At 39.7% G+C, this 24,220-nt stretch overlaps 1 protein-coding gene across 3 annotated transcripts in view; it reads right to left on the bottom strand.

The window, feature by feature from the left end:
* Positions 1-24,220, bottom strand: part of LOC126481428 (DNA-directed RNA polymerases I and III subunit RPAC1) — a 219,228-nt gene that overhangs the window by 150,256 nt on the left and 44,752 nt on the right. For all 3 annotated transcript variants that reach the window (XM_050105174.1, XM_050105175.1, XM_050105173.1), the window contains exon 2: positions 10,704-10,772. In XM_050105174.1, the coding sequence (XP_049961131.1) occupies positions 10,704-10,772 (69 nt within the window). The remainder of the gene's footprint in view (positions 1-10,703; positions 10,773-24,220) is intronic.

Genomic DNA, 24,220 nt, shown 5'->3' with positions numbered 1-24,220 from the left:
TCCTCTCAACAGAGCAAGAAGCCATGCATCATAGGGCTGTGGCCTTTGCGAAGACGAGTAAGGAGGACCATACCCTTCGATGTGGCTAGAAGGAGCCATGCCACGGCCATTTTGTGGGCCTTACTAGATGGAGCTTATTGTCTGTCACTTCCAGTCACTCATCCTCCCACCAATTCTCAATTTCAAAAGTGAGGCTATAGCATGCAGAGCGACGGGAAACTGAAATAAAGGAGGATCACAATGTGCCAGCTTGTCTGCTAGATCCACTCTCTTGTTCCCCGCAATACCCACGTGCCCTGGTTCCCAGCAGAAAGATACCTTGTTCCCAAGTTGTCGTATTTGGAGGTGGACATCCTGAATATTCTAGACTACTTGACCATAGAGAGAAGCAAGAAACAGGTAGAAGGGATAAAAACAGGAGAGCAGATGATTGTAGCTGGCCGACCATGAGAATAAAAAGGAAAGGCCAGCCACTCTGCGACACATTAGAACATTCAGCCTAAGGGCATTAGAGAGGAGAACACAAAGTGACAAAGGACATGTGCAAAAACTTATATAGGGTGATAAAACCCACCCTCATGAATGAAATGTAACACTAAATCAGCCGACGAGGCGTTGTCAGATAAAATTAGCGGCAATGAGTCTGGTAACTGACGATTTCGTAGCAGGGCAGTCAAAATGGGACAGTGCACCAGAATATGGGCCACTGTCAATCAGGAGCCGCATCAACACTGAGGCGGGTCTTCACGGTGCAGGATGTAGTCATGGATCACCCAAGCGTGGCCAATGTGAAGCCAGCAGAGAACCACAGAGTCCCTGCGAGAGGCCCGCATGGAGGTCTTCCACACATTCGTAGTCTCCTTAATGGCATGCAGTTTGTTGTGCGTACTGAGGTTATGCCATTCTGTCTCCCATAGCCACAAAGCCTTGTGGCGTAGTACTGTATGCATGTCAGTTGCAGAGAAGCCGATCTCCATAAGCGGTTTCCACATAGCCTGTTTGTCCAACCTGCCGGCAAGTTTGTTGCCTGGGACTCCAACGTGACCTGGGGTCAAGAAACACTACTGAATGACTGGACCGTTCCAGGGCATAGACGGACACCCGGAGGGTCGCTACCAAAGGATGATGAGGGTAGCACTGGTCGACAGCTTGTAGGCTGCTCAAGGAGTCAGTATACAGAAGTAATGACTCCCCAGGGCATGAACGGATGTGCTCAAGAGCCTTGGTACACGTCAAGGATAGAGAGGAAGTGGCAGCGGAGAGACGCAGGGTTAACTGAGTCCTTAGGGTCGTGTGAAAGGTCAAGGCAAACCGGAAGCCTAGGTGTACGTGAATGGACCTCAAGTATAGGTAGTAAAGCCAAGGACTCCAGTTCAGAAAGAAGGGATCGGACACGAACTGCAATTGGAAGCCCTGACCTGGGCTTCTGATGCAGGAGATGAACCACCATGGATGGGAAAAGGAGACGGTAATTCAGATGCGCAGGAGATCTACGAACATGTGCAACGTAACTGGCCAGCAGCTGCGCATGCCTAACCTGCAATGGAGGGACTCTGGCCTCCGCCAGGACACTGGTCACTGGACTCATCCTAAAAGCTCCTGTTGCTAAGCAAACGCCACAGTGGTGCACTGGGTCAAGTAAACGCAATGCTGAGGACACCGCCGAATCGTAAACCAGACTCCCATAGTCAAGGTGGGACTGAACAAGGGCTCTGTAGAGCTGCAGCAGTGTAGAGCAACCTGCATAACAGTTGGTGTTGCTCAGGCAGTGGAGGGCATTGAGGTGATTTTTTTCCGAGCCTGCCTGAATTGATATGGACTACGACAGCAGGAATGTCCTTTCCTCTTGTCTTTCCTCTTGGAAGTTTTCAAATAACTGGTGAATTGACTGATGAATTCCAGATGGCGCAGCTGTCTGTGTGTTGCTTTTTTTGGGTGCTGTTTAAAAGCAAATGTTAGTGGCTTGTGGTCTGTGAATATTGTGAACTCTCTGCCTTCCAGAAGATAACAAAAATATTTGACTGCTAAATAAGCTGTCAACAATTCACTGTCATAGATACAATAGTTATGTCATGTATCAGTGAGAGACCTGGAGAAAAGCGCAAGTTGTTCAGGTGTTCCTTCTCGTAATTGGTGCAAAGAAGCCTCAACCATCAAAATCAAGGGAAGATCTGTTGAGGGATGAACAAGCAGAGTTGTATTAGCTAGTTGTTTTTTTACCTTCTTGAACAATATTTCTGTTTCGTCAGTCCAAGTAACAGGGTGATTATCCTTCCTCTTGGCCTTCTTGCACAAGTTAAACAAAGGTTCTTAGATTTCGGCAGTAGACTTGAGAGCTTTGGGATGGATAAGTCAGTGGCATGATGGATCACTCGTGTGATGTGGTTCACCCATTCCTGGATGCTGTCATGGTGTTCAAACATAGCCAGCTGGATGATTAGCATCCAATCAGCCTTGCTCACCATCCATTTTGGTGGCTTCTATTCAGGTAATGTTCCATCCATTGGGTGAATGCGGAGTGGGAAATGGTCACTAGAACGAAGGTCGTCAATGAATGGTCACTAGAATGAAGATCATCAATGTCCTGCCATTGAACAAAGTCTACAAGGCCTGGAGAGCACATAAAGAGGTCAATGGCTAAGAATGTCCAGTACTAGCACAGAAATGGGTGGGAGTACCTGTGTTGAGGGTGTACAGCTAATGAGATGTCATGAGGATCTCCAAAACATGACCCTGAGGGCAATTTATCACCATTACATTCCTCTTAGTCTGTTCACTATTTTCAAAAGCTCCGAGAGATGAGAGATACAAAAGAAAAACTTTTTTTACTTATCTTCATTATGTCGTTGTTGTTGTCTGAAAGTCTTGTTGTGTCTAGGGGTACATTCTTGCAGCTGAAATTTTGATTTAACGTTCTGGGTACCTGAAGACGAAATAACTGATGAAGATTTGCCTGTTGCTATGAATACCTTTTTATTTGATCCCATTTTTCTAAATCACACCAACTTTACAATTTTCACTTCTATCACAACGAAAATTACATTTTTGTTGACAAGTTTAGCAAAATATGTGCATTTCCATCAGAGGCATGTCCACCCACCACTACTACTTTCACAGTACTAACAATATTCCATAGAGTTTACAAAGCAAAAGAGTTTACAAATTTTCTTGATAAAGGAAGAATCATTATTTTATAAATGTGTCCAGAAATAAATTTAATAATTAGCATTAGACTGCGCAATTTATAATACGAATTTTAAATATTTCTTTTATACAGTCAACGGCGACTATGATGTGTTTTAAGAAATATAATATGACTGTGAATCCCAACCATGTGAAGTTAATCAAATTTTAAATATGCCAGAAATTTTGTAATTTCATATATTTTTAAAAGAAGAGTAATTTTAACTGCACATACAGAGTACTAACAAATATTTTAGCATGAAACATAACACATTGTATACAAAATCATATGAAGTTCATTCAGTTAGCTGATATAGCTGATCTCTGCCTACGTAGATCAACACCTTCAACCCATTACATCCAGTCTCCCATCCTTCATCAAAGACACCAACCACTTTCTCGAACGCCTGGAATCCTTACCCAATCCGTTACCCCCAGAAACCATCCTTGTAACCATTGATGCCACTTCCTTATACACAAATATCCCGCACGTCCAGGGCCTCGCTGCGATGGAGCACTTCCTTTCACGCCAATCACCTGCCACCCTACCTAAAACCTCTTTCCTCATTACCTTAGCCAGCTTCATCCTGACCCACAACTTCTTCCCTTTTGAAGGCCAGACATACGAACAATTAAAGGGAACAGCCATGGGTACCAGGATGGCCCCTTCGTACGCCAACCTATTCATGGGTCGCTTAGAGGAAGCCTTCTTGGTTACCCAGGCCTGCCAACCCAAAGTTTGGTACAGATTTATTGATGACACCTTCATGATCTGGACTCACAGTGAAGAAGAACTCCAGAATTTCCTCTCCAACCTCAACTCCTTTGGTTCCATCAGATTCACCTGGTCCTACTCCAAATCCCATGCCACTTTCCTTGATGTTGACCTCCACCTGTCCAACGGCCAGCTTCACACGTCCGTCCACATCAAACCCACCAACAAGCAACAGTACCTCCACTACGACAGCTGCCACCCATTCCACATCAAACGGTCCCTTCCCTACAGCCTAGGTCTTCGTGGCAAACGAATCTGCTCCAGTCCGGAATCCCTGAAGCATTACACCAACAACCTGACAACAGCTTTCGCATCCCGCAACTACCCTCCCGACCTGGTACAGAAGCAAATAACCAGAGCCACTTCCTCATCCTCTCAAACCCAGACTCTCCCACAGAAGAACCACAAAAGTGCCCCACTTGTGACAGGATACTTTCCGGGACTGGATCAGATTCTGAATGTGGCTCTCCAGCAGGGATACGACTTCCTCAAATCCTGCCCTGAAATGAGATCCATCCTTCATGAAATCCTCCCCACTCCACCAAGAGTGTCTTTCCGCCGTCCACCTAACCTTCGTAACCTCTTAGTTCATCCCTATGAAATCCCCAAACCACCTTCCCTACCCTCTGGCTCCTACCCTTGTAACCGCCCCCGGTGTAAAGCCTGTCCCATGCACCTTCCCATCACCACTTACTCCAGTCCTGTAACCCGGAAGGTGTACACGATCAAAGGCAGAGCCACATGTGAAAGCACCCACGTGATCTACCAACTGACCTGCCTACACTGTGACGCATTCTATGTGGGAATGACCAGCAACAAACTGTCCATTCGCATGAATGGACACAGGCAGACAGTGTTTGTTGGTAATGAGGATCACCCTGTGGCTAAACATGCCTTGGTGCACGGCCAGCACATCTTGGCACAGTGTTACACCGTCCGGGTTATCTGGATACTTCCCACCAACACCAACCTATCCGAACTCCGGAGATGGGAACTTGCTCTTCAATATATCCTCTCTTCCCGTTACCCACCAGGCCTCAATCTCCACTAATTTCAAGTTGCCGCCACTCATACCTCACCTGTCATTCAACATAATCTTTGCCTCTGCACTTCCGCCTCGACTGACGTCTCTGCCCAAACTCTTTGTCTTTAAATATGTCTGCTTGTGTCTGTATATGTGTGGATGGAGATATGTGTGTGTGTGTGTGTGTGTGTGTGTGTGTGTGTGTGTGTGTGTGTGTGTGCGCGAGTGTATACCCGTCCTTTTTTCCCCCTAAGGTAAGTCTTTCCGCTCCCGGGATTGGAATGACTCCTTACCCTCTCCCTTAAAACCCACTTCCTTTCGTCTTTCCCTCTCCTTCCCTCTTTCCTGATGAGGCAACAGTTTGTTGCGAAAGCTTGAATTGTGTGTGTATGTTTGTGTTTGTTTGTGTGTCTGTCGACCTGCCAGCACTTTCATTTGGTAAGTCACATCATCTTTGTTTTTAGATATATGATATAATATTCACCTATACAAGAATCGCTAGTATATGTGGTATTGGTTAAAGGTAATGTTAGAGGAGGGTGACCCATTATAAGCCCCATAAGACATGATGGGCACTGAAGTCCCCGGAGAAATTGTTGGGAGAGCTGTTCCACATTTATGAGAGCCTCAGAGCCTATTGCAACTTGTGGAGGTATGAGCAAACAGTGATCCTTCGACACACACAATGTTCGACAGTAATTGCTTGCAGGTCAGTAGCCAGGAAGAGAGCAGAGGAGTGATGCGTATTATTGACGAACACAGCAACCCCTCCCTTGGCTCTGTCCCCAGTCAGGTCATCCTTTTGGTGAAGGGTATAGCCCAGTAGCACATGGGCATCAGTGGCTTTAAAATGTGGTTCTTGTAAACACAGCCACAGGGGGCATTCCTGTGCTAGCCGTTTCAGATCTTCCACATGTGTCCTGAATCCATTAATATTCCACTGTAATATGAGAGCCATCTATCATGAGGGATGCACTTCCACCCTGTCTTTCTGCTGGGGAGGGGAGCTCATAATGAGTGTTAGCTCTACTGAAGAGTCAAGATATATGACAGATAGGATGATGTTGACATCATCAGACTATTTTTTTCCTGGCTCCACTGGTGGGGGATGGTTGACCTTTAATTTTTTTGCCCTGGGTAGGCTTTAGAGCCACAACTACAGCAGTGGTGGGCCAGACTGAACTTTTGGAGGAGCAGGGAGGTCTGCATCATCAGATATCACAGACTTTGGGAGGAAATGTAGGCTTTGAAAGGACTGCAGCAGCACAAGTGCACTGGCAAACACAGGTACTAGGCAGACACTAGCAACCTCTGTTTGGATAGCAGCACCTGCCTTCTGAACTTGCTGTTTAAGAAAAGACACAAAGGAGGTAGCAAATTTCGGGGACTGCATGACCTTATAGGTCTTTTTGGCTTCACCATATGAGATATGCTAAGTTGTTTGGATCTCTTGTATCTTCATTTCTTCAAAAAATACACTGCAGTCCCTACTCCAGACAAATTGATCCCCAGAGCAGTTTACACACTTTGGAGTAGATGAACAACCACCATCTTCGTGGGAGACCTTACCATATTTGCCGCAAGCAGCTGTTCCATTACAACTTAAGGTGGTGTGCCCTAAGTGTTGACATGTAAAACAGTGCATTGGGCTTGGAAAATAAGGCCACATGCTGAGGTGGAGGAAACCAGTATTAATGGGCTCTGGAAGTTTCGTGCTACTGAATGTCAGTACAAAAGAGTCCGATTTCACAAGATCACGAGCCACCCATTTCATTATGTTCCACGCATCAATGATGCCTTCTTGGGACCACTCAGCTTTCAGTTTTTCTCAGGGAATGTCAACCAGATCCCTGCAAGTCACAACACCTTTGCTATAGTTCAAGGTTTTGTGCAGTTCACTACTCCCCAAGGCACTAAGCTTTCAGGATGTGTTTCACTTGCTGGGAATTGGATATTCCTACCAACACAGTGCCGTTTTGCAAGCGTTTGACAGATTTTAAAGTTCCAGCTATTCCCTGTAAGCCTTTTTGTATGTAAAAAGGTGAAAATTTCTCAAAGTTACCCTCTTTCTGCTTAATTATAAGAAACACATTCTGGCCACCAGCATGTGTTCTGATACTTGATACTGAAAGAGTCTGTGTAATCATCCCGAAAGAGTCAAGAGTGGATACATGAGCCCTCTTGTTTGACTGAATGTTAGTACCCACCAGCAACCTACCCTTTCTGCTGGGAGAACGAACAGAAGATTTCAAAGGATCCAAGCTGGTCCCATGAGCAGCTAGGAACATAGAAAGTTCATGTAGAAAGCGACCTGTATGCCTAGATAAACCTTATACAACCTTTCTGAGGTTTGTACCATCCTCATGATCCAAGCAGTCAAGCCAAGATCCCCATTCTGTATGTCACACAACATTCTACCACCACGCCACATGGTGGTCACTGAAGCATGCTTATGGAGATAGGGCTGGTGGCACTTACCAGTCCCCAGCTCAGGAACTCCGCAGTTGCCATGTCCATACTTGGCAAACAAATGCTAAGCCCCTGAGGAGTTCTAAAAACAAACTGGAATAATGTTCTTGGAAATGGTCTCTAAATAGCTTGTTCACAGAGACATTAAGAAACTGCAGTTTTGATGTCGTACCTCCAGGTGCAGCAATTAGATCTGTCTGTAACACAAAAACTTTATTCTTTACTTCAGGTGAGAAATGATCTTTAAAGACATCCGATACTAGTGCAGTTCTCTTAGTGAACAGCACAATGCAACTGCAAACAGAACCTAGGCATTACATCATTAATTCTGTTGTCATCCAAACATTTTCTTAGCACTGAATCACTAACCCCTTGGTGGAAATTTTCCTTGGGGAAAGTTTTATGCTTCAGGATGACATAGGGAGTGGAGCATGTGGAGAACTTTCCTCCCTCTGCATTAACTGCCGAAATCATGGCAATACTTTACTTTTTGTTCAAGCTGTTAATGAGGCACTTTTCAGTGTCATATTATTCGGTAGGTCTCAAAAGACTGACATCTTGGCATTGCCGATCTGACACAGAGGGTATGAATGCTGTTGTTACATTTGTATCATGCGCCTCTGGAAATTGATGAGTTTCTTGGTAAAAATTTTCTGACCATTTCTGTTCAACTAAAGCACTTTGCTGTATAGCGAGACCACTTTTATGCATAAATTTGGAGTATCTTTGAAACTTCCATGGAATTCCATTTGTGTAAAGTCTTTGCAATTTCCACGACCTTTAACCAAATTATTTGTCAAGAGATTGGTACCGCGCCTTTCCTTTTACCTTCAGCAAAGGGAAGAGACCTAGCTTCAATTAGGATATTTCCCAGCTTTTCAACCTCTGTAAATTTCCCTCATAAAACAGCACATTGCAGCCTATTTTCCACTGTGGTCCCACACCACACATTAGATTTATTTAAACTGTACTTTTTGCCAGCTTTTCTCTTAGATATACTCTTCACATAGTACATAACAGCAATTTTGAAACTGCGTTGTAACTTCACTGAATCCTAAATTTTGTTGGTTTTTCTTCTGATAAAACCCAATCACTGGTGAAGACTAACGATCAATTTCCAGATTCTAGCTAATTAGTTTCAAATACTAGCTTTTCTGTTGCTTCATTTCAAACTAAGGAACAAGCACTACAGTTCAAGTTCCTATGATGCAAAAATATACCAGAATACGTAGGGTTGTGCAGATAAGCTGCACCCTAATTTTTAGCAGCCAAATTTGAGAAAGTATTGAAAATTCTCTTTGGGCCAAAACAGTATTTGAGCACCAAGAAGTGTGAGAGTTAATTTCTAGCAACTGTCAGGTAGAGGTTAAAATGTTTGTTTGTGTGGAATGACTTGTAGTTATTGACATGAGAATGAATTTCACGACTGAGAACAGAGTTCATAAAACACAAGTCCAAGATAGATGCAGGAAGGCTATTATTGGAAAATAGTCTGAATGTAAGCAAGAAAAGGTAGGAGGCTTACAAAATGCACCTCATAATAGTGTTCTGTACAACCAGTGCCACAAAATGAATTCTTCTGGATGCATTAAGAATGCTTAACATGTGTGCAATGCCAATTTCCCAGTTTCGTAAATGCTCATACAATCACAATCCCAGCACCAACACCGATCTTAACAACTGGCAGCGTTAAAAGACAATGCACTAGCACAACTTTTTTAACATGAGCCAACTTCAGTTCCTTTTATTGTGTGTACAATGGCTGTTTTAGATCACAAAAATGACAGAAAGATAATCTACTTACTATGGTCACACCAAGGTTGTTTATACCCAGTATTTTCATCATGGAGCAAGCACAGGTAATTAATGCACATTTTTAATAATTTGTCAACCTCAGGATATCATGATAGAATCCATTAGTAAGTGAGAAAAATAGTGTGTGTTATCAGCCCTTCCTCGCCCCTTCTTCATGTCCTTTGGTGTCTGGAATGCATTACATTACCCAGACAAAAAGCAGTAACAGAAGATATAAACCCATGTGCAAAGGTTGGTTTTACGAAGATGATCCTGAGGGCGAATAGAGCCAATTGGTTATGATGAATCATCAATGAAAAATAATAAAAATATTTATTCTTTTGTTTTTGAAATTAAGAGTGATGTGAAAGAAATCTTAGTCATTTGTTAGTATCTTGTCTAATGGACTGACCCGATTTTATAAAAAATTATTAAGGAGCATATAATGTCATCTTCTGATGTCTGAATCACTGAATAATATTCAGGAGTGTTCAATCAAAAATTACTTTACTGAAACAGATTGCTTAGACAAGTAATAACACTGTTGAAAGCTAGACTGTGAAACATTTGTTTTAAGGAGATTGTAGTACAGTACCAGGAAAGGTCACATCAGACACCTTGGTATCCAAAAACAGCAATGTAAGTAAAGATCTACCAATAAATGAAAATAAAACATTGTTGATTTTAACTCTGTAGTAATTGAACACATTCTTAAATATTACGGAAAAGCTAACAATTGTATTATATATTTCCAGATTTATGAAGGTTGATTATATTACATACAATTTGTGATATTATGGAACAACACTAGAGGCTAGCTATCATTTTGATGCACATCTGATATATTTTCTTGCACCATCTGTGAACTACCTCTATTAATTACATATACTTGCTACTTATTACTCCCTTCTGAAATTTGCCAGCACAAAGATCTGAATTTGGAAACAGCAGCAGTTTTTGTAAATGTAATAATGACAAAATAAAAATAGGCCTACTTTCTGACTCATGTGGTATACTCAAATGGTACAATCTGAAAAGAGCTGAGTACGTTTAGGACTAACTCTGCTCTGGAGCAGATTTATGTAAATCATTTAGCAATAAAAGGATATTCCCTGGTGAAATATAGACTGGTTTATGAATTTAATTTTTTTACGTAAAGAGAAAAAGTACAGGTTGCCCACTATTTTGATTGCTTTCTTCAAAAATATGTAGTGTCATAGTGTTTGTGTTTCAACATATAGTTAGTAAATTTAACACTAAAGTGAACTGTTAACACACATACAAGCAAAATGCCACCACGTATACACAACAAGAAAATATTTTATACAACTGATATGAACCACATCACAGCAAGATACCATGAACTTTATATGAGGATCATACAACTGTCTAAATTAACTGGAACAATCTTTCATAATCAGTCTTCAAGGTTAGCTGCAGAAGCTACACATAACTTACCTTTTTAAATTTTGAGAGTTTCCATGTGTCATCAATGCCACAAGTGCCAGGGTAGTCTGAAGCACAAGCCTAAAAGAGACGGAACATACAGTATATGGTTAGGTTTATTTGTCTTGGTACATTGAAACTTAATATATTTACTTAAGGAATACTACACTGACTGAACAAAATGGAATATTCAGATTGACTCAAACCTCGGACTCACAACCAAAACTCAATCCACATCAAAACAACCAAAAAGACCTATTATCTTCTCTTCAACAGCTGTAAATTCTTTTGTGTCAATGCTCCCCCGAGTTTTGATGTATTTTTGTTTGGAAGCCTACAGTCTATTTTCGGTACGCCAATCAGGCAAAATCACTGTGAGCACTGAGGCAGTTGTCCCGCCAACACACCAGCTTGAAGATACTCTTTTGGTAAAACACAATGCCTTGTTCCGTGAAGAAAATTGCTTGCTGCATATCCTCATCCAACAGGAAAAGTTGACCCTTCAACTCCTTTTTTAAGGGTTCACAGGCATGGTAATTGCATAGGGACAGAGCAGAACTATAGGGCAGGTGTTCAAGTGTCCCCCACTTGAGTTGGTAAAACTTCTGCTTTATGGCATTTGCGATATGGAATGTCAGTTATCACGAATCAGCACCACCCCATGTCACAGTTTTCCTATATGGTGGTTTTTGACAGAAATGCTGCCCCATACACATTCTTCATTCCCCGATGGACGTCTACTGTGTTTGTACTCTGGCAGCCAAGAAAAGAATCACAGCATGTTGGTTCTGTCTCGAAAAATAAATAAATAAATAAAATAAAATAAAATTGGTAATACTGTTGCCATAGTTCATGTTTCTGCATTTATTGTGCACACATCGGAAAGATGCAAATGGCACACTAATCCCTTGCCTACATGTAAGTGTTTATATACCCGCATCGGAGTCTTGCTACATTGCATATACACTGCATCAATGCCCTTCAATGGAAACTTTTTGATTTCTCCTTATATATGATAATCCTAGGCCACTATCCCTTAAGGTTCCTATCCCTGCAAGTATGCCCACTGTAAAGAATATTTCACGTACTCACTATTACTTGCTCTGGCCCAACTACAGTACACCCAACAATATTAAAGGCAGAGTAACAAGAGAAACTGAATGTTGTTTACCAACAGGTTGTGGCGAAGCAAGCTCAGATCTCTTTACTTCCCCTCTTGTTTTGCATTTTGCCTCTTTAAATTCATTTTTTCACTTTTGACTAATTACCATTAACATACATATGCATTTTCATAAAAGAGAAAGGTTGGCTCTCTGTCTTAAGAAATATAGCACCAGATCTAATTTTGTGCTCAGTTTTGTGTATGTAAGCAATTTCCTAATTTATTTTGACTACTCCTAGTAAATATCTTTTGTTATAGGGTGAAATCAGTAACTGTTTTGTGACTTCGATTCTACTGTTGACTTACAAACAAATATAACTTCTGTAATAATTATAAATGATTGGATAGAAGAACTACTAGGATTCTTTAAGTATTTATTTGGCTCTATTTGAAAATGTTTGCAAAGCTGGCCCTTAATTAAATCCAAAATAATTACCAGATTTGTCAAACGCATTATATGCATAATTATATCTGTTAATTTAATCATTTAAACAAATAATTCGGCCTAAACCTTGTAGCAGAAGAAACTGTTAAAAAGAAGGAATTTTTCTATATATTCAGCTAATTGAATGAGTTATGTTTTAATTGCAATTTCTGTAAATTAATCATCAAACAATGTATAGTTTCAGTACCTATTATTGTGAGGAGATGTAGAGACCCAATTTTTGGTCCAAAGCAGTCAGTCCACAGCCAAATTTCAGATGGGAATTGTGTACAGTTCCAAGTGGAATTAGGATAACACAAATAAGCCGTGTGTTAAAATAATGATCATGTCTGTTCAATCCATTTGAAAAATAGTGTCACACATACCTTATTATTATGCAAGAACTATGAATCGTGTTGTTAAGTTTTTACTGCTCATAGATGTTCAACAGCAAACTATGGTAGCAGTACATTGATGTTTGCCTGTAACTTATTAATGAGGCTTATCAGAACTTATCAATAGTGAACTGGCCATATTACTGTGTAATATTGGGGGGGTCGTGAACAGTGAAAGTAAAGAACTGTGAAATGCAACTGTCGGCTACATCGTTTACAGTAGTCAGTGTTGAACTCTCGCCCCCCCTCCCCAGCCCCCCTCCTCATTTTTCAGCCAGCATAACAATGCAGTACGTCGACACCGAGGACTATCAACAAAGAAGTACAGCAGACGAATGTCACATATGGTGCCTTTACAGGTGAGGACTATTGTATTTGAACACAATAAACTAGGACTCGCAAACTTTGAACAGTGAACTCAAGAACCATTTACAGTACAGTGATTTTAACGAATTGACTGTGTGATATAAGCGTCATCAGAATTTTGTCGAGGACAGTGAACAGACAATATTACGGGAGTGTGAAATTCAATTATTTTTGAAATATCGGAATTGATGTAGCCACCATTAAATAGGGAGGTGCAACAACCAATCAGTGAGTGGGTTCTATGGAATCAGCCATTGAGTACAGGAGCAACCAATCAGCATGCAGGTTGACACAGCCTACTGGGATAAACAACTTGCTTTACTGAGAAAATTACAACTTGCAGCAGCCGTCAGACAACGAATCGAGATGACAACTGCAGCAGCAGCAGCAGCAGCAGCAGTAGCAGAAGCAGGAGGTATTAATCAATGCATAATGAATGCCCTTAACAAACAAGACAGTGTGGTGGGTGGAAATGGACAACAGGGGGGTTATATGATTGATAATAAAGCTGTAAAGGGTTAAATATTTAAATGAATAGAAAGACTTAATGGGGACTAATTTGGAGGACAATAGTTGTTATGGAAAATTGGAACCGATGTGAAGGCAAATTATGAGTAGTATGAGTATGAAACAAGACATTAACAGTTTGAAAGAAGACGTTGGTAGCTTGGAAAATAGTATAAAGAAAGTAGTACAAAATGCTAATGAGAAATTAACATTAATGAGTAGTAAATGTGTAGAAGAGAGAATGAAGCTTTGTGAAGACTATAGTAGGAGGGTGGAGGCTTCCGAGAAACAATGTAAAGATGAAGTCAAACCAGCCAGGGAATTTTGTGCTGAAAGTGGGATTAAACTTAAGAACCAAATCAATCAGATTAAAAATGATTTAGAAACAGAGGTGGAAACCAAGTGTGCAGTAGTGGTAGAGAAAAATGGGTAAAAGTAAATAAAAATAGATTCAAAATTGGCTGAAATAGAGAAAAATGTGGAGAAGGTACAAAATCTAATGCACAGAGAAAGTGACTGTGGGTCCGATTCTGACAGTAGTTGTAATGATGATAGTAATGACGAATCCAGCAGTGATGAGGACAAAGGAGGATAATATTAGGCCTAATGAAGAGTTAAATGGGAGTGGTAAGGAGGAAGAGGACCATGCGATCTGTCATTTGACTGTGTCGTGATACTTGCTTTGGTAAGCAGGACGACAGTTTTTCCAGGGAAAAGATTGATGAAGATTTGTTGTATGAAGAAGATCACAAGGTAAGTAAAAAGGAAGTGTGACACCCTATAATAACAGAAAGTGTACAAGGTATACATGTTAAGTGTTTACTGGACACAGTGGTAGTAAGGTGAACGGCATTTTACAAGCATTTTTTGAATCTATTAAGCCCACAGAGGGTATAGCAGTGATGCATGTTTCCGCAATAAATATTATTGGTGCTACTGGTAAGCTACCAAATAGCGTGAAACAAGAGGTACTATTAACTGTGGAATTGGCAGGACAGCTGTTGGAGTGCAAATTCTTGGTGATTCAAAATCTCTGCATTGATGTAATATTTAGGACTAATTTCTTGTACAAATAACAAATACGGGATTCAACATTCTGTGTTGGATTATTATGTGATGATAATGCTTACTCCAGCTGTCAATCTCATTTTTCGTGTTTCCTGAGGCAGTCAAAATCTTCTCCTATTCTATCTGTAGTTTATACGTGAATCAGAAACATTCTATCTTTGACTTTCATGTGATTTTGTACAGCAGGATACTTTAGTATAGGAATATTTTAGAAAAGGTTTCTCTGGTGTTATCTATTCATATCACATTGTGTAAGTGATAAGCAATGGAATCATAAGAGGATGGGAGAAAAGACAATATAAAATGATAAAGCAGTGGCATTTGATAAAAATCTATGAGATACTGTGTTCCTCCCATTAAGGATCGGACAGACAGAACTACATTTTTGCTACTTTTGAGTCGTTAGTACAATAAGGTACATGGAATCAAGACCCACATTACAATTAAACAAGTGTAACTCTATCTTATGTGGTTTCCGTTTTAGTTGTCAACGTATCTACATTTTACGAAAAATAGTAAGGATCAGTCAGATGGAAGAGCTGATCTGTTTTTAGACCACAGGACCCAGTGTTAATTTGTGAAACGGAACAGCTCCTACATTTCTCTGATCCTAATAGAATTGTTAGAAGTTGCTTTTCCCACTACTTATCTTTACACGCATTGTCGCCGTCGCTCTGTGACAACAATGAAATGCAACTGACTTCCTGGCAAGGAAGATAAATATTGTTTCATTGTGAATGGGTTTACAAGCAAGTAGGACCACTATGGAGTCCAGACGAAGAACGATGGTGAAAATGTGCCTAAAGAAGGAACAGAATGTAATGGAATCTTGTAAGTATTAGAACCTGTTTCTTACTGTATATATTTCGGTAATAAGTACTATAATAATAATAATAATAATAATAATTATTATTATTATTATTATTATCTTTCCTTTCTCAGACCTTAGGTCTGGTTCGGAATGAAAGTGACGCGGACCTTGCTCAAGCGTCACTTCCTTTTAACTGTACGGTATATGTTACATTGCTTTTAGGAACTTTCGGGTAATTGAACATGTATCAATAATTACGGATTTCTGAAGTTGTATATATAAGTTTGGATGTAGCTGTATTGCATTGATGTACTGGTGGATATTGTGTGGTATGACTCCTGTAGTTGAAAGTATAATTGGTATAATGTCAACTTTATCCTGAAGCCACATGTCCTTGACATCCTCAGCCAGTTGGATGTATTTTTCAATTTTTTCTCCTGTTTTCTTCTGTATATTTGCTGTATTGGGTATGGATATTTCAATTAGTTGTGTTAATTTCTTCTTTTTATTGGTGAGTATGATGTCAGGTTTGTTATGTGGCGTTGTTTTATCTGTTATAATGGTTCTGTTCCAGTATAATTTGTATTCATCATTCTCCAGTACATTTTGTGGTGCATACTTGTATGTGGGAATGTGTTGTTTTATTAGTTTATGTTGTATGGCAAGTTGTTGATGTATTATTTTTGCTACATTGTCATGTCTTCTGGGGTATTCTGTATTTGCTAGTATTGTACATCCGCTTGTGATGTGATCTACTGTTTCTATTTGTTGTTTGCAAAGTCTGCATTTATCTGTTGTGGTGTTGGGATCTTTAATAATATGCTTGCTGTAATATCTGGTGTTTATTGTTTGATCCTGTATTGCAATCATGAATCCTTCCGTCTCACTGTATATATTGCCTCTTGTTAGCCATGTGTTGGATGCGTCTTGATCGATGTGTGGCTGTGTTAGATGATACGGGTGCTTGCCATGTAGTGTTTTCTTTTTCCAATTTACTTTCTTTGTATCTGTTGATGTTATGTGATCTAAAGGGTTGTAGAGGTGGTTATGAAATTGTAGTGGTGTAGCCGATGTATTTATGTGGGTGATTGCTTTGTGTATTTTGCTAGTTTCTGCTCGTTCTAGAAAGAATTTTCTTAAATTGTCTACCTGTCCATAATGTAGGTTTTTTATGTCGATAAATCCCCTTCCTCCTTCCTTTCTGCTTAATGTGAATCTTTCTGTTGCTGAATGTATGTGATGTATTCTATATTTGTGGCATTGTGATCGTGTAAGTGTATTGAGTGCTTCTAGGTCTGTGTTACTCCATTTCACTACTCCAAATGAGTAGGTCAATATTGGTATAGCATAGGTATTTATAGCTTTTGTCTTGTTTCTTGCTGTCAATTCTGTTTTCAGTATTTTTGTTAGTCTTTGTCTATATTTTTCTTTTAGCTCTTCCTTAATATTTCTATCATCTATTCCTATTTTTTGTCTGTATCCTAGATATTTATAGGCATCTGTTTTTTCCATCGCTTCTATGCAGTCGCTGTGGTTATCCAATATGTAATCTTCTTGTTTAGTGTGTTTTCCCTTGACTATGCTATTTTTCTTACATTTGTCTGTTCCAAAAGCCATATTTATATCATTGCTAAATACTTCTGTTATCTTTAGTAATTGGTTGAGTTGTTGATTTGTTGCTGCCAGTAGTTTTAGATCATCCATGTATAGCAAATGTGTGATTTTGTGTGGGTATGTTCCAGTAATATTGTAACCATAATTTGTATTATTTAGCATGTTGGATAGTGGGTTCAGAGCAAGGCAGAACCAGAAAGGACTTAATGAATCTCCTTGGTATATTCCACGCTTAATCTGTATTGGCTGTGATGTGATATTATTTGAATTTGTTTGGATATTAAGTGTGGTTTTCCAGTTTTTCATTACTATGTTTAGGAACTGTATCAATTTAGGATCTACTTTAAATATTTCCAATATTTGTAGTAACCATGAGTGGGGTACACTATCAAAAGCTTTTTGGTAATCGATGTATGCGTAGTGTAGCGACCTTTGTTTACTTTTAGCTTGATATGTCACCTCTGCATCTATTATCAGTTGCTCTTTACATCCTCGTGCTCCTTTGCAACAGCCTTTTTGTTCTTCATTTATAATTTTGTTCTGTGTTGTATGCGTCACTAGTTTCTGTTTAATGACTGAAGTTAATATTTTGTATATCGTTGGTAGGCATGTTATGGGGCGATATTTAGCTGGGTTCGCTGTGTCTGCTTGATCTTTAGGTTTCAGATAAGTTATTCCATGCGTAAGTGTATCAGGGAATGTGTATGGGTCTGCAATGTAACTGTTAAATAATTTAGTTAGATGTGAATGTGTTGAGGTGAACTTCTTTAACCAGAAATTTGCTATTTTATCATTTCCAGGGGCTTTCCAATTGTGAGTAGAATTAATTGCTTGGGTGACTTCATGTTGCAAAATTGTCACTTCAGGCACTTGTGGTATCATCTTGTATGTGTCTGTTTCTGCTTGTATCCACCGTGCATGCCTGTTATGTTGTACCGGGTTTGACCATATGTTGCTCCAGAAGTGTTCCATGTCTGTTATGTTTGGTGGATTGTTATTATTATTATTATTATTATTATTATTATTATTATTATTATTACTGTTGTCATTATCATTATTATTATTATTGTTTATATTCATAGCTGAGGAAGAACATCATGTGGAGATGCTCAGGACATTCATTGGTTCAGATACAGATGATAATCCTTCCTATGAACAAAACAACACTACAGATTGTGGTGAGTGATGAAACAATTACTAGATACTATAGCAGTTCCAGTTAATTTTCTTTTCCATTTCTCTGAATACCTGTCATGTTATTTTTACAGACAGCAGTGTTGAACACGGAACGTCCCTTGCACGAAATGTCACAAAAAATGCTGAGGATGCAACTAGTGCACAAGTAAATCATCACAATCAGGACACGTAAATTACAGGTGACATTGCTGGTATTGAGAATAGTAACAAAACAAGAAAACGGTAAAGGGTAGCGGTTGAAGAGGAATGGAAAAGAAATCAAAGAAAAATCAATCGAAAGCATGGTAGGGCATATATTTCTATGAAGAATTCCGAACTTCCTGCAAGAAATGTGAAGCCAAAAGATTGCTCTAAATGTCCATGACAGTGCAGTAGTAAGTTTGCTGAGCAAGACATACAAAATATCCATAGAGACTACTGGGATCTTGGATCAGTTGAGCTACAAAGACAGTACCTAAATCAGATAGTGGAAGAAGAAGAGAAACAAAGGGTGAGGACCAAATCGCATAACTCATGAAGGAAGAGGACCAAGAAATTCTATCTAATAAAGCAACTCCTATACAAGAGGATCAAAGAGCAACTAGTGGAAGACTTAGGTGAATACCAAGGAGGCTTCAGACTTTGGAGAATCTGTGCAGAACAGATCATCACTTTAAAATTAGCCATAGCATATTACAAGAAATGAAAGAAACCTCTTGTAATCACCTTCGTGGACTTTAAAAAAGCATATGACTGTATCCATAGACCTTCAATGTTAAAAATCTTATGAAATTTCAGGCTCCATACAAAAGTAATCAAATTGATAGAACTCACCTTAACCAACACTGTATCAAAAGTCAGGTTCGAGGGGGGGGGGGGGTAGACTCTCTGAGCCGTTCATCATAAAAACAGGTTTAAGACAAGGAGATTGCTTGGCACCCCTGCTGTTCAACTGCACTTTAGAATACATAATGAGGGAATTGTACAAGACTAACCCAAAGAACATCCAAATTGGATGGAAACATAAGTTTCAATTCCAGAATGAGATTTTCACTCTGCAGCGGAGTGTGCGCTGATATGAAACTTCCTGGCAGATTAAAACTGTGTGCCCGACCGAAACTCGAACTCGGGACCTTTGCCTTTCGCGGGCAAGTGCTCTACCAACTGAGCTACCCAAGCACGACTCACGCCCAGTACTCACAGCTTTACTTCTGCCAGTACCTCGTCTCCTACCTTCCAAACTTTACAGAAGCTCTCCTGCGAACCTTGCAGAACTAGCGCTCCTGAAAGAAAGGATATTGCGGAGACATGGCTTAGCCACAGACTGGGGGATGTTTCCAGAATGAGATTTTCACTCTGCAGCGGAGTGTGCGCTGATATGAAACTTCCTGGCAGATTAAAACTGTGTGCCCGACCGAGACTCGAACTCGGGACCTTTGCCTTTCGCGGGCAAGTGCTCTACCAACTGAGCTACCGAAGCACGACTCACGCCCGGTACTCACAGCTTTACTTCTGCCAGTACCTCGTCTCCTACCTTCCAAACTTTACAGAAGCTCTCCTGCGAACCTTGCATGACTAGCACTCCTGAAAGAAAGGATATTGCGGAGACGTGGCTTAGCCACAGCCTGGGGGATGTTTCCAGAATGAGATTTTCACTCTGCAGCGGAGTGTGCGCTGATATGAAACTTCCTGGCAGATTAAAACTGTGTGCCCGACCGAGACTCGAACTCGGGACCTTTGCCTTTCGCGAGCACTTGCCCGCGAAAGGCAAAGGTCCCGAGTTCGAGTCTCGGTCGGGCACACAGTTTTAATCTGCCAGGAAGTTTCATATAAGTTTCAATTGTCTAGGATTTGCTGATGACCTTGCTCTCTTGTCCAACAGTATTCAGGAAACCAAACAACAAGTTATCTCACTACAGGAAATAGCACAGAAAATTGGTCTTGGAATATCCTTTGAAAAAACAGTCATCATGTTAACTGACTCACCACTTATAAGCAAAATTGCCATAGGAATCCAAGAAATAAAAATTGTAGATAAATTTAAATATCTGAGAGAAATCATAATGTATAACCTCAATGAAAAGCCAACATGGTATAACAGAATAAACAAATTGACTAGAGCACAATATATCACCAAGAACACTTACAACAAAAAGAGCCTGTCAACAGCAACAAAATTAAAACACTACAAAACAGCCACTCAACCAGAAATAACACACGCAAGTGAAACCATCTTCAAAACTACTAACATTGCACAAAGAGACAAAATACTCAAAATAGAGAGAAGAATCGTCAGAATGTGTATCAACAAATCGTACGAGAGAGATGGACACTGGAGAGTATCAGTGGAAATAGAACCAGTAATGAGTACAATCAGGAAGAAACACATTTCATTTATTTGGACATCTAATTAGAACACCAGAGAACGGGATCATCAGGAGAATAATAGAAAAATTGTGGAATAGTAAGTGCAACATTAAGTGGATTACAGAAATCAAGGAAGATTTGGATGAGCTACAAATTACATTGTAAGACCTAAGAAACAAAGCTAACAAAATCAGGAAACTCACAGACAAACAAACCAGACTGCAAACGAGAATCAACAGACAGACAATAGGAAGAGCGATTTCCGATGAAGAAAGAAGCATGAGATCCGAGAGAATGAAGAAATATTGGGCTGACAGGAAACTGAAAAATTCTTTGTATAAAGTTGGCTAGAGTGGTCCAATGAAGGCCATAAAATGTAAATAATAACAACAATAATAATAAAAGGGATTTGATAAGATTCAAGTGTCTATGCAGTTTTTTCTCAATACATTTGACATTTCTGAAACCTTCGTAAGAAATACTATTAAGAAAGATGTTAAGAGGATGTCATGAGCCAGGTATAAAGAGACCAGAAGAAAGTGAAGAGGCTATAAGGAAACTCATTAAGAGTTTTTCTACCCATTCTTCTCATTACAAGAGGAAAGAATGTACAGCAGATTATTTACCTGCCGATATGGGTATTAAGATAATGCATTAATTATATTGGGAACAATGCTATGAGGAAGGAAAGACAGATGACAAAGTATGGCTGCATAGGGAGATATTCACAAAGGAATTTAATCTGAAATTCTAGAGGCCACAAAAGATGTGTTATAAATGTTTAAAATTTTAACATCTTTTGGATGAGGAAAAGGAAGACAAAGATTTTAAAAGGGAACAGGGACAGCATTTGAAAAGGAAAGAAATGGCAATGGAATTTAAGAACATGAAGAAAGAAAGTGCAAGAAAATCCGAATCTTTGCTAGCTGAATTTGACTTAAAATCTGTGCTTTATTGCCCTAAAGTGAATGCAAAGGCAGTATTCTATAAAAGGATACTCTCTGTGTACAATGTCACAGTTCTTAATGTAGGAGAAAACAAAACCGATTGCTACATGTGGGACGAGACAACAGCAAAAAGGCGGTCCACAGAAGTGGCCTCATATCTGCGGGATTTTTTGAAAAATCATGCAGAAGGAAAACCGATAATCTTGTTTTCTGATACATGTCAGGGCCAGAACAGGAATGACAACATGAGCACTATGTTTCTGCATGCAGTGAATACACTGGACATTCCAACTATCGACCAATGCTTTTTTGAGACTGGACATTCACAAACGGAAGTAGACTCAGTGCATGCGAGCACTGAAAGAAAAAGTAAACATGTGGACGTTTTTGATCCCACTGGCAGGTATACAATTGCAAGAATGACCTCCAACAAGCACAGAGTGACAGAAATAGATAACACTCAAATTATATATTTCAACCAGCTTAAGAAGAATATAATTCGGAACAGAAAAACTGCTGAGAATGGAGAATCTGTGAAATGGCTTAAGATTGTTTGGATGCAATATATGAAGGATTAGTCTGACGAGACGTTTTTTCAAGTATTCCTACGATGATCGTGACTTTCAAGTTTTGCACACCAAGAAAAGACAGGGCCTACAAAATTCTTCGAATTCAGGACCTAAAGACAATACTCTGCACCCAGCATATGACGGTCCTCTCTGCACACGTAAAGAAAAGAAAAAAGATTTCTAGATTTATGTAATAAGGGTATTATAGCTTCTAGGTATCACACATTATACCAAGGACTCAATACTGCTAACAATTCAGAAAATGAGGAAAATGTGGAAGACTCACAGGAATAGACTTGGTGTTTATTTTCTGTTTTTTGTCTTCCTTATTATTGTTGCTAGTTCATCACCTTAGTTATTTCACGTCAACCACTAATTTGGCTCGTTTAAATGTCTGTGTTGCATTATTTTTGAAACAGGAATCCAAAAACAGAAAAACAGGTGTGAGGGAGCACTGTATTTTGTTAAAATAATTTTTCCTACATTTGTTATGTGAAGATTAAAATACAAGATTATTATTTCTGTTACTGTAAATTACTTACTGTAAGTTCAATTTTACTGTAGACAAATAATGCAAAGTGAAAATAATAATGGCTTTTATGTATTCTCCATCATACACTGATGATAAACTTCCTGAGAAACGGTTCTCTTGCTTATAGTACTCATTGAATAGCACTGACACACATTCCCACAGCTTGTTCAGTGTAATCTTTAATATGACAATATTGCTTAAAGCTGCATATTAGTTGTTTGACATTCAGATGTTACACAGCAGCAGCCATTAAGTTAAGAATCAGACAAACGTAACTACTTATATAATTTCATAAAATATTTCATTAGTGTCCACCGAGTGACTTGAATATGTAACACCTGAAAGAACACAACAGTCAATGAAGAATACTTTTTATTTACTGTAGAAAGGTTTGTGAAAAACTGTTAAAAAGTACTCAGATTTTTGGACAAAACCTTTAAATCGAATTATCTTAAAACACTGTTTTTGGAGTTACGTTTCTTTGGTCTTAAATGGGCGGTTTATTCTGGTTTTATGAAATATGATGAAAGTAAATTGGTGTCATGGTTAAAGAATATCTATCAAACAAATAGGTAATGTCCATGAACCATGGACCTTGCCATTGGTGGGGAGGCTTGCGTGCCTCTGCGATACAGATAGCCGTACCGTAGGTGCAACCACAACGGAGGGGTATTTGTTGAGAGGCCAGACAAACGTGTGGTTCCTGAAGAGGGGCAGCAGCCTTTTCAGTAGTTGCAAGGGCAACAGTCTGGATGATTGACTGATCTGGCCTTGTAACAACAACCAAAACGGCTTTGCTGTGTTGGTACTGTGAACGGCTGAAAGCAAGGGGAAACTACGGCCGTAATTTTTCTCGAGGGCATGCAGCTTTACTGTATGATTAAATGATGATGGCGTCCTCTTGGGTAAAATATTCCGGAGGTAAAATAGTCCCCCATTCGGATCTCCGGGCGGGGACTACTCAAGAGGATGTCGTTATCAGGAGAAAGAAAACTGGCGTTCTACGGATCGGAGCGTGGAATGTCAGATCCCTTAATCGGGCAGGTAGGTTAGAAAATGGAAAAAGGGAAATGGATAGGTTAAAGTTAGATATAGTGGGAATTAGTGAAGTTTGGTGGCAGGAGGAACAAGACTTCTGGTCAGGTGACTACAGGGTTATAAACACAAAATCAAATAGGGGTAATGCAGGAGTAGGTTTAATAATGAATAGGAAAATAGGAATGCGGGTAAGCTATTACAAACAGCATAGTAAACGCATTATTGTGGCCAAGATAGATACGAAGCCCACACCTACTACAGTAGTACAAGTTTATATGCCAACTAGCTCTGCAGATGAAGAAGAAATTGAAGAAATGTATGATGAGACAAAAGAAATTATTCAGATAGTCAAGGGTGACGAAAATTTAATAGTCATGGGTGACTGGAATTCGAGAGTAGGAAAAGGGAGAGAAGGAAACGTAGTGGGTGAATATGGATTGGGGGAGAGAAATGAAAGAGGAAGCCATCTGGTAGAATTTTGCACAGAGCATAACTTAATCATAGCTAACTCTTGGTTTAAGAATCATGAAATAAGGTTGTATACATGGAAGAA

The sequence above is a fragment of the Schistocerca serialis genome, chromosome 5, assembly GCF_023864345.2.
Source record: "Schistocerca serialis cubense isolate TAMUIC-IGC-003099 chromosome 5, iqSchSeri2.2, whole genome shotgun sequence".
Lineage (NCBI taxonomy): Eukaryota > Metazoa > Arthropoda > Insecta > Orthoptera > Acrididae > Schistocerca > Schistocerca serialis.
The sequence above is the reverse complement of the archived record's forward strand: the minus strand, read 5'-3'. Positions and strand labels throughout refer to the sequence as shown.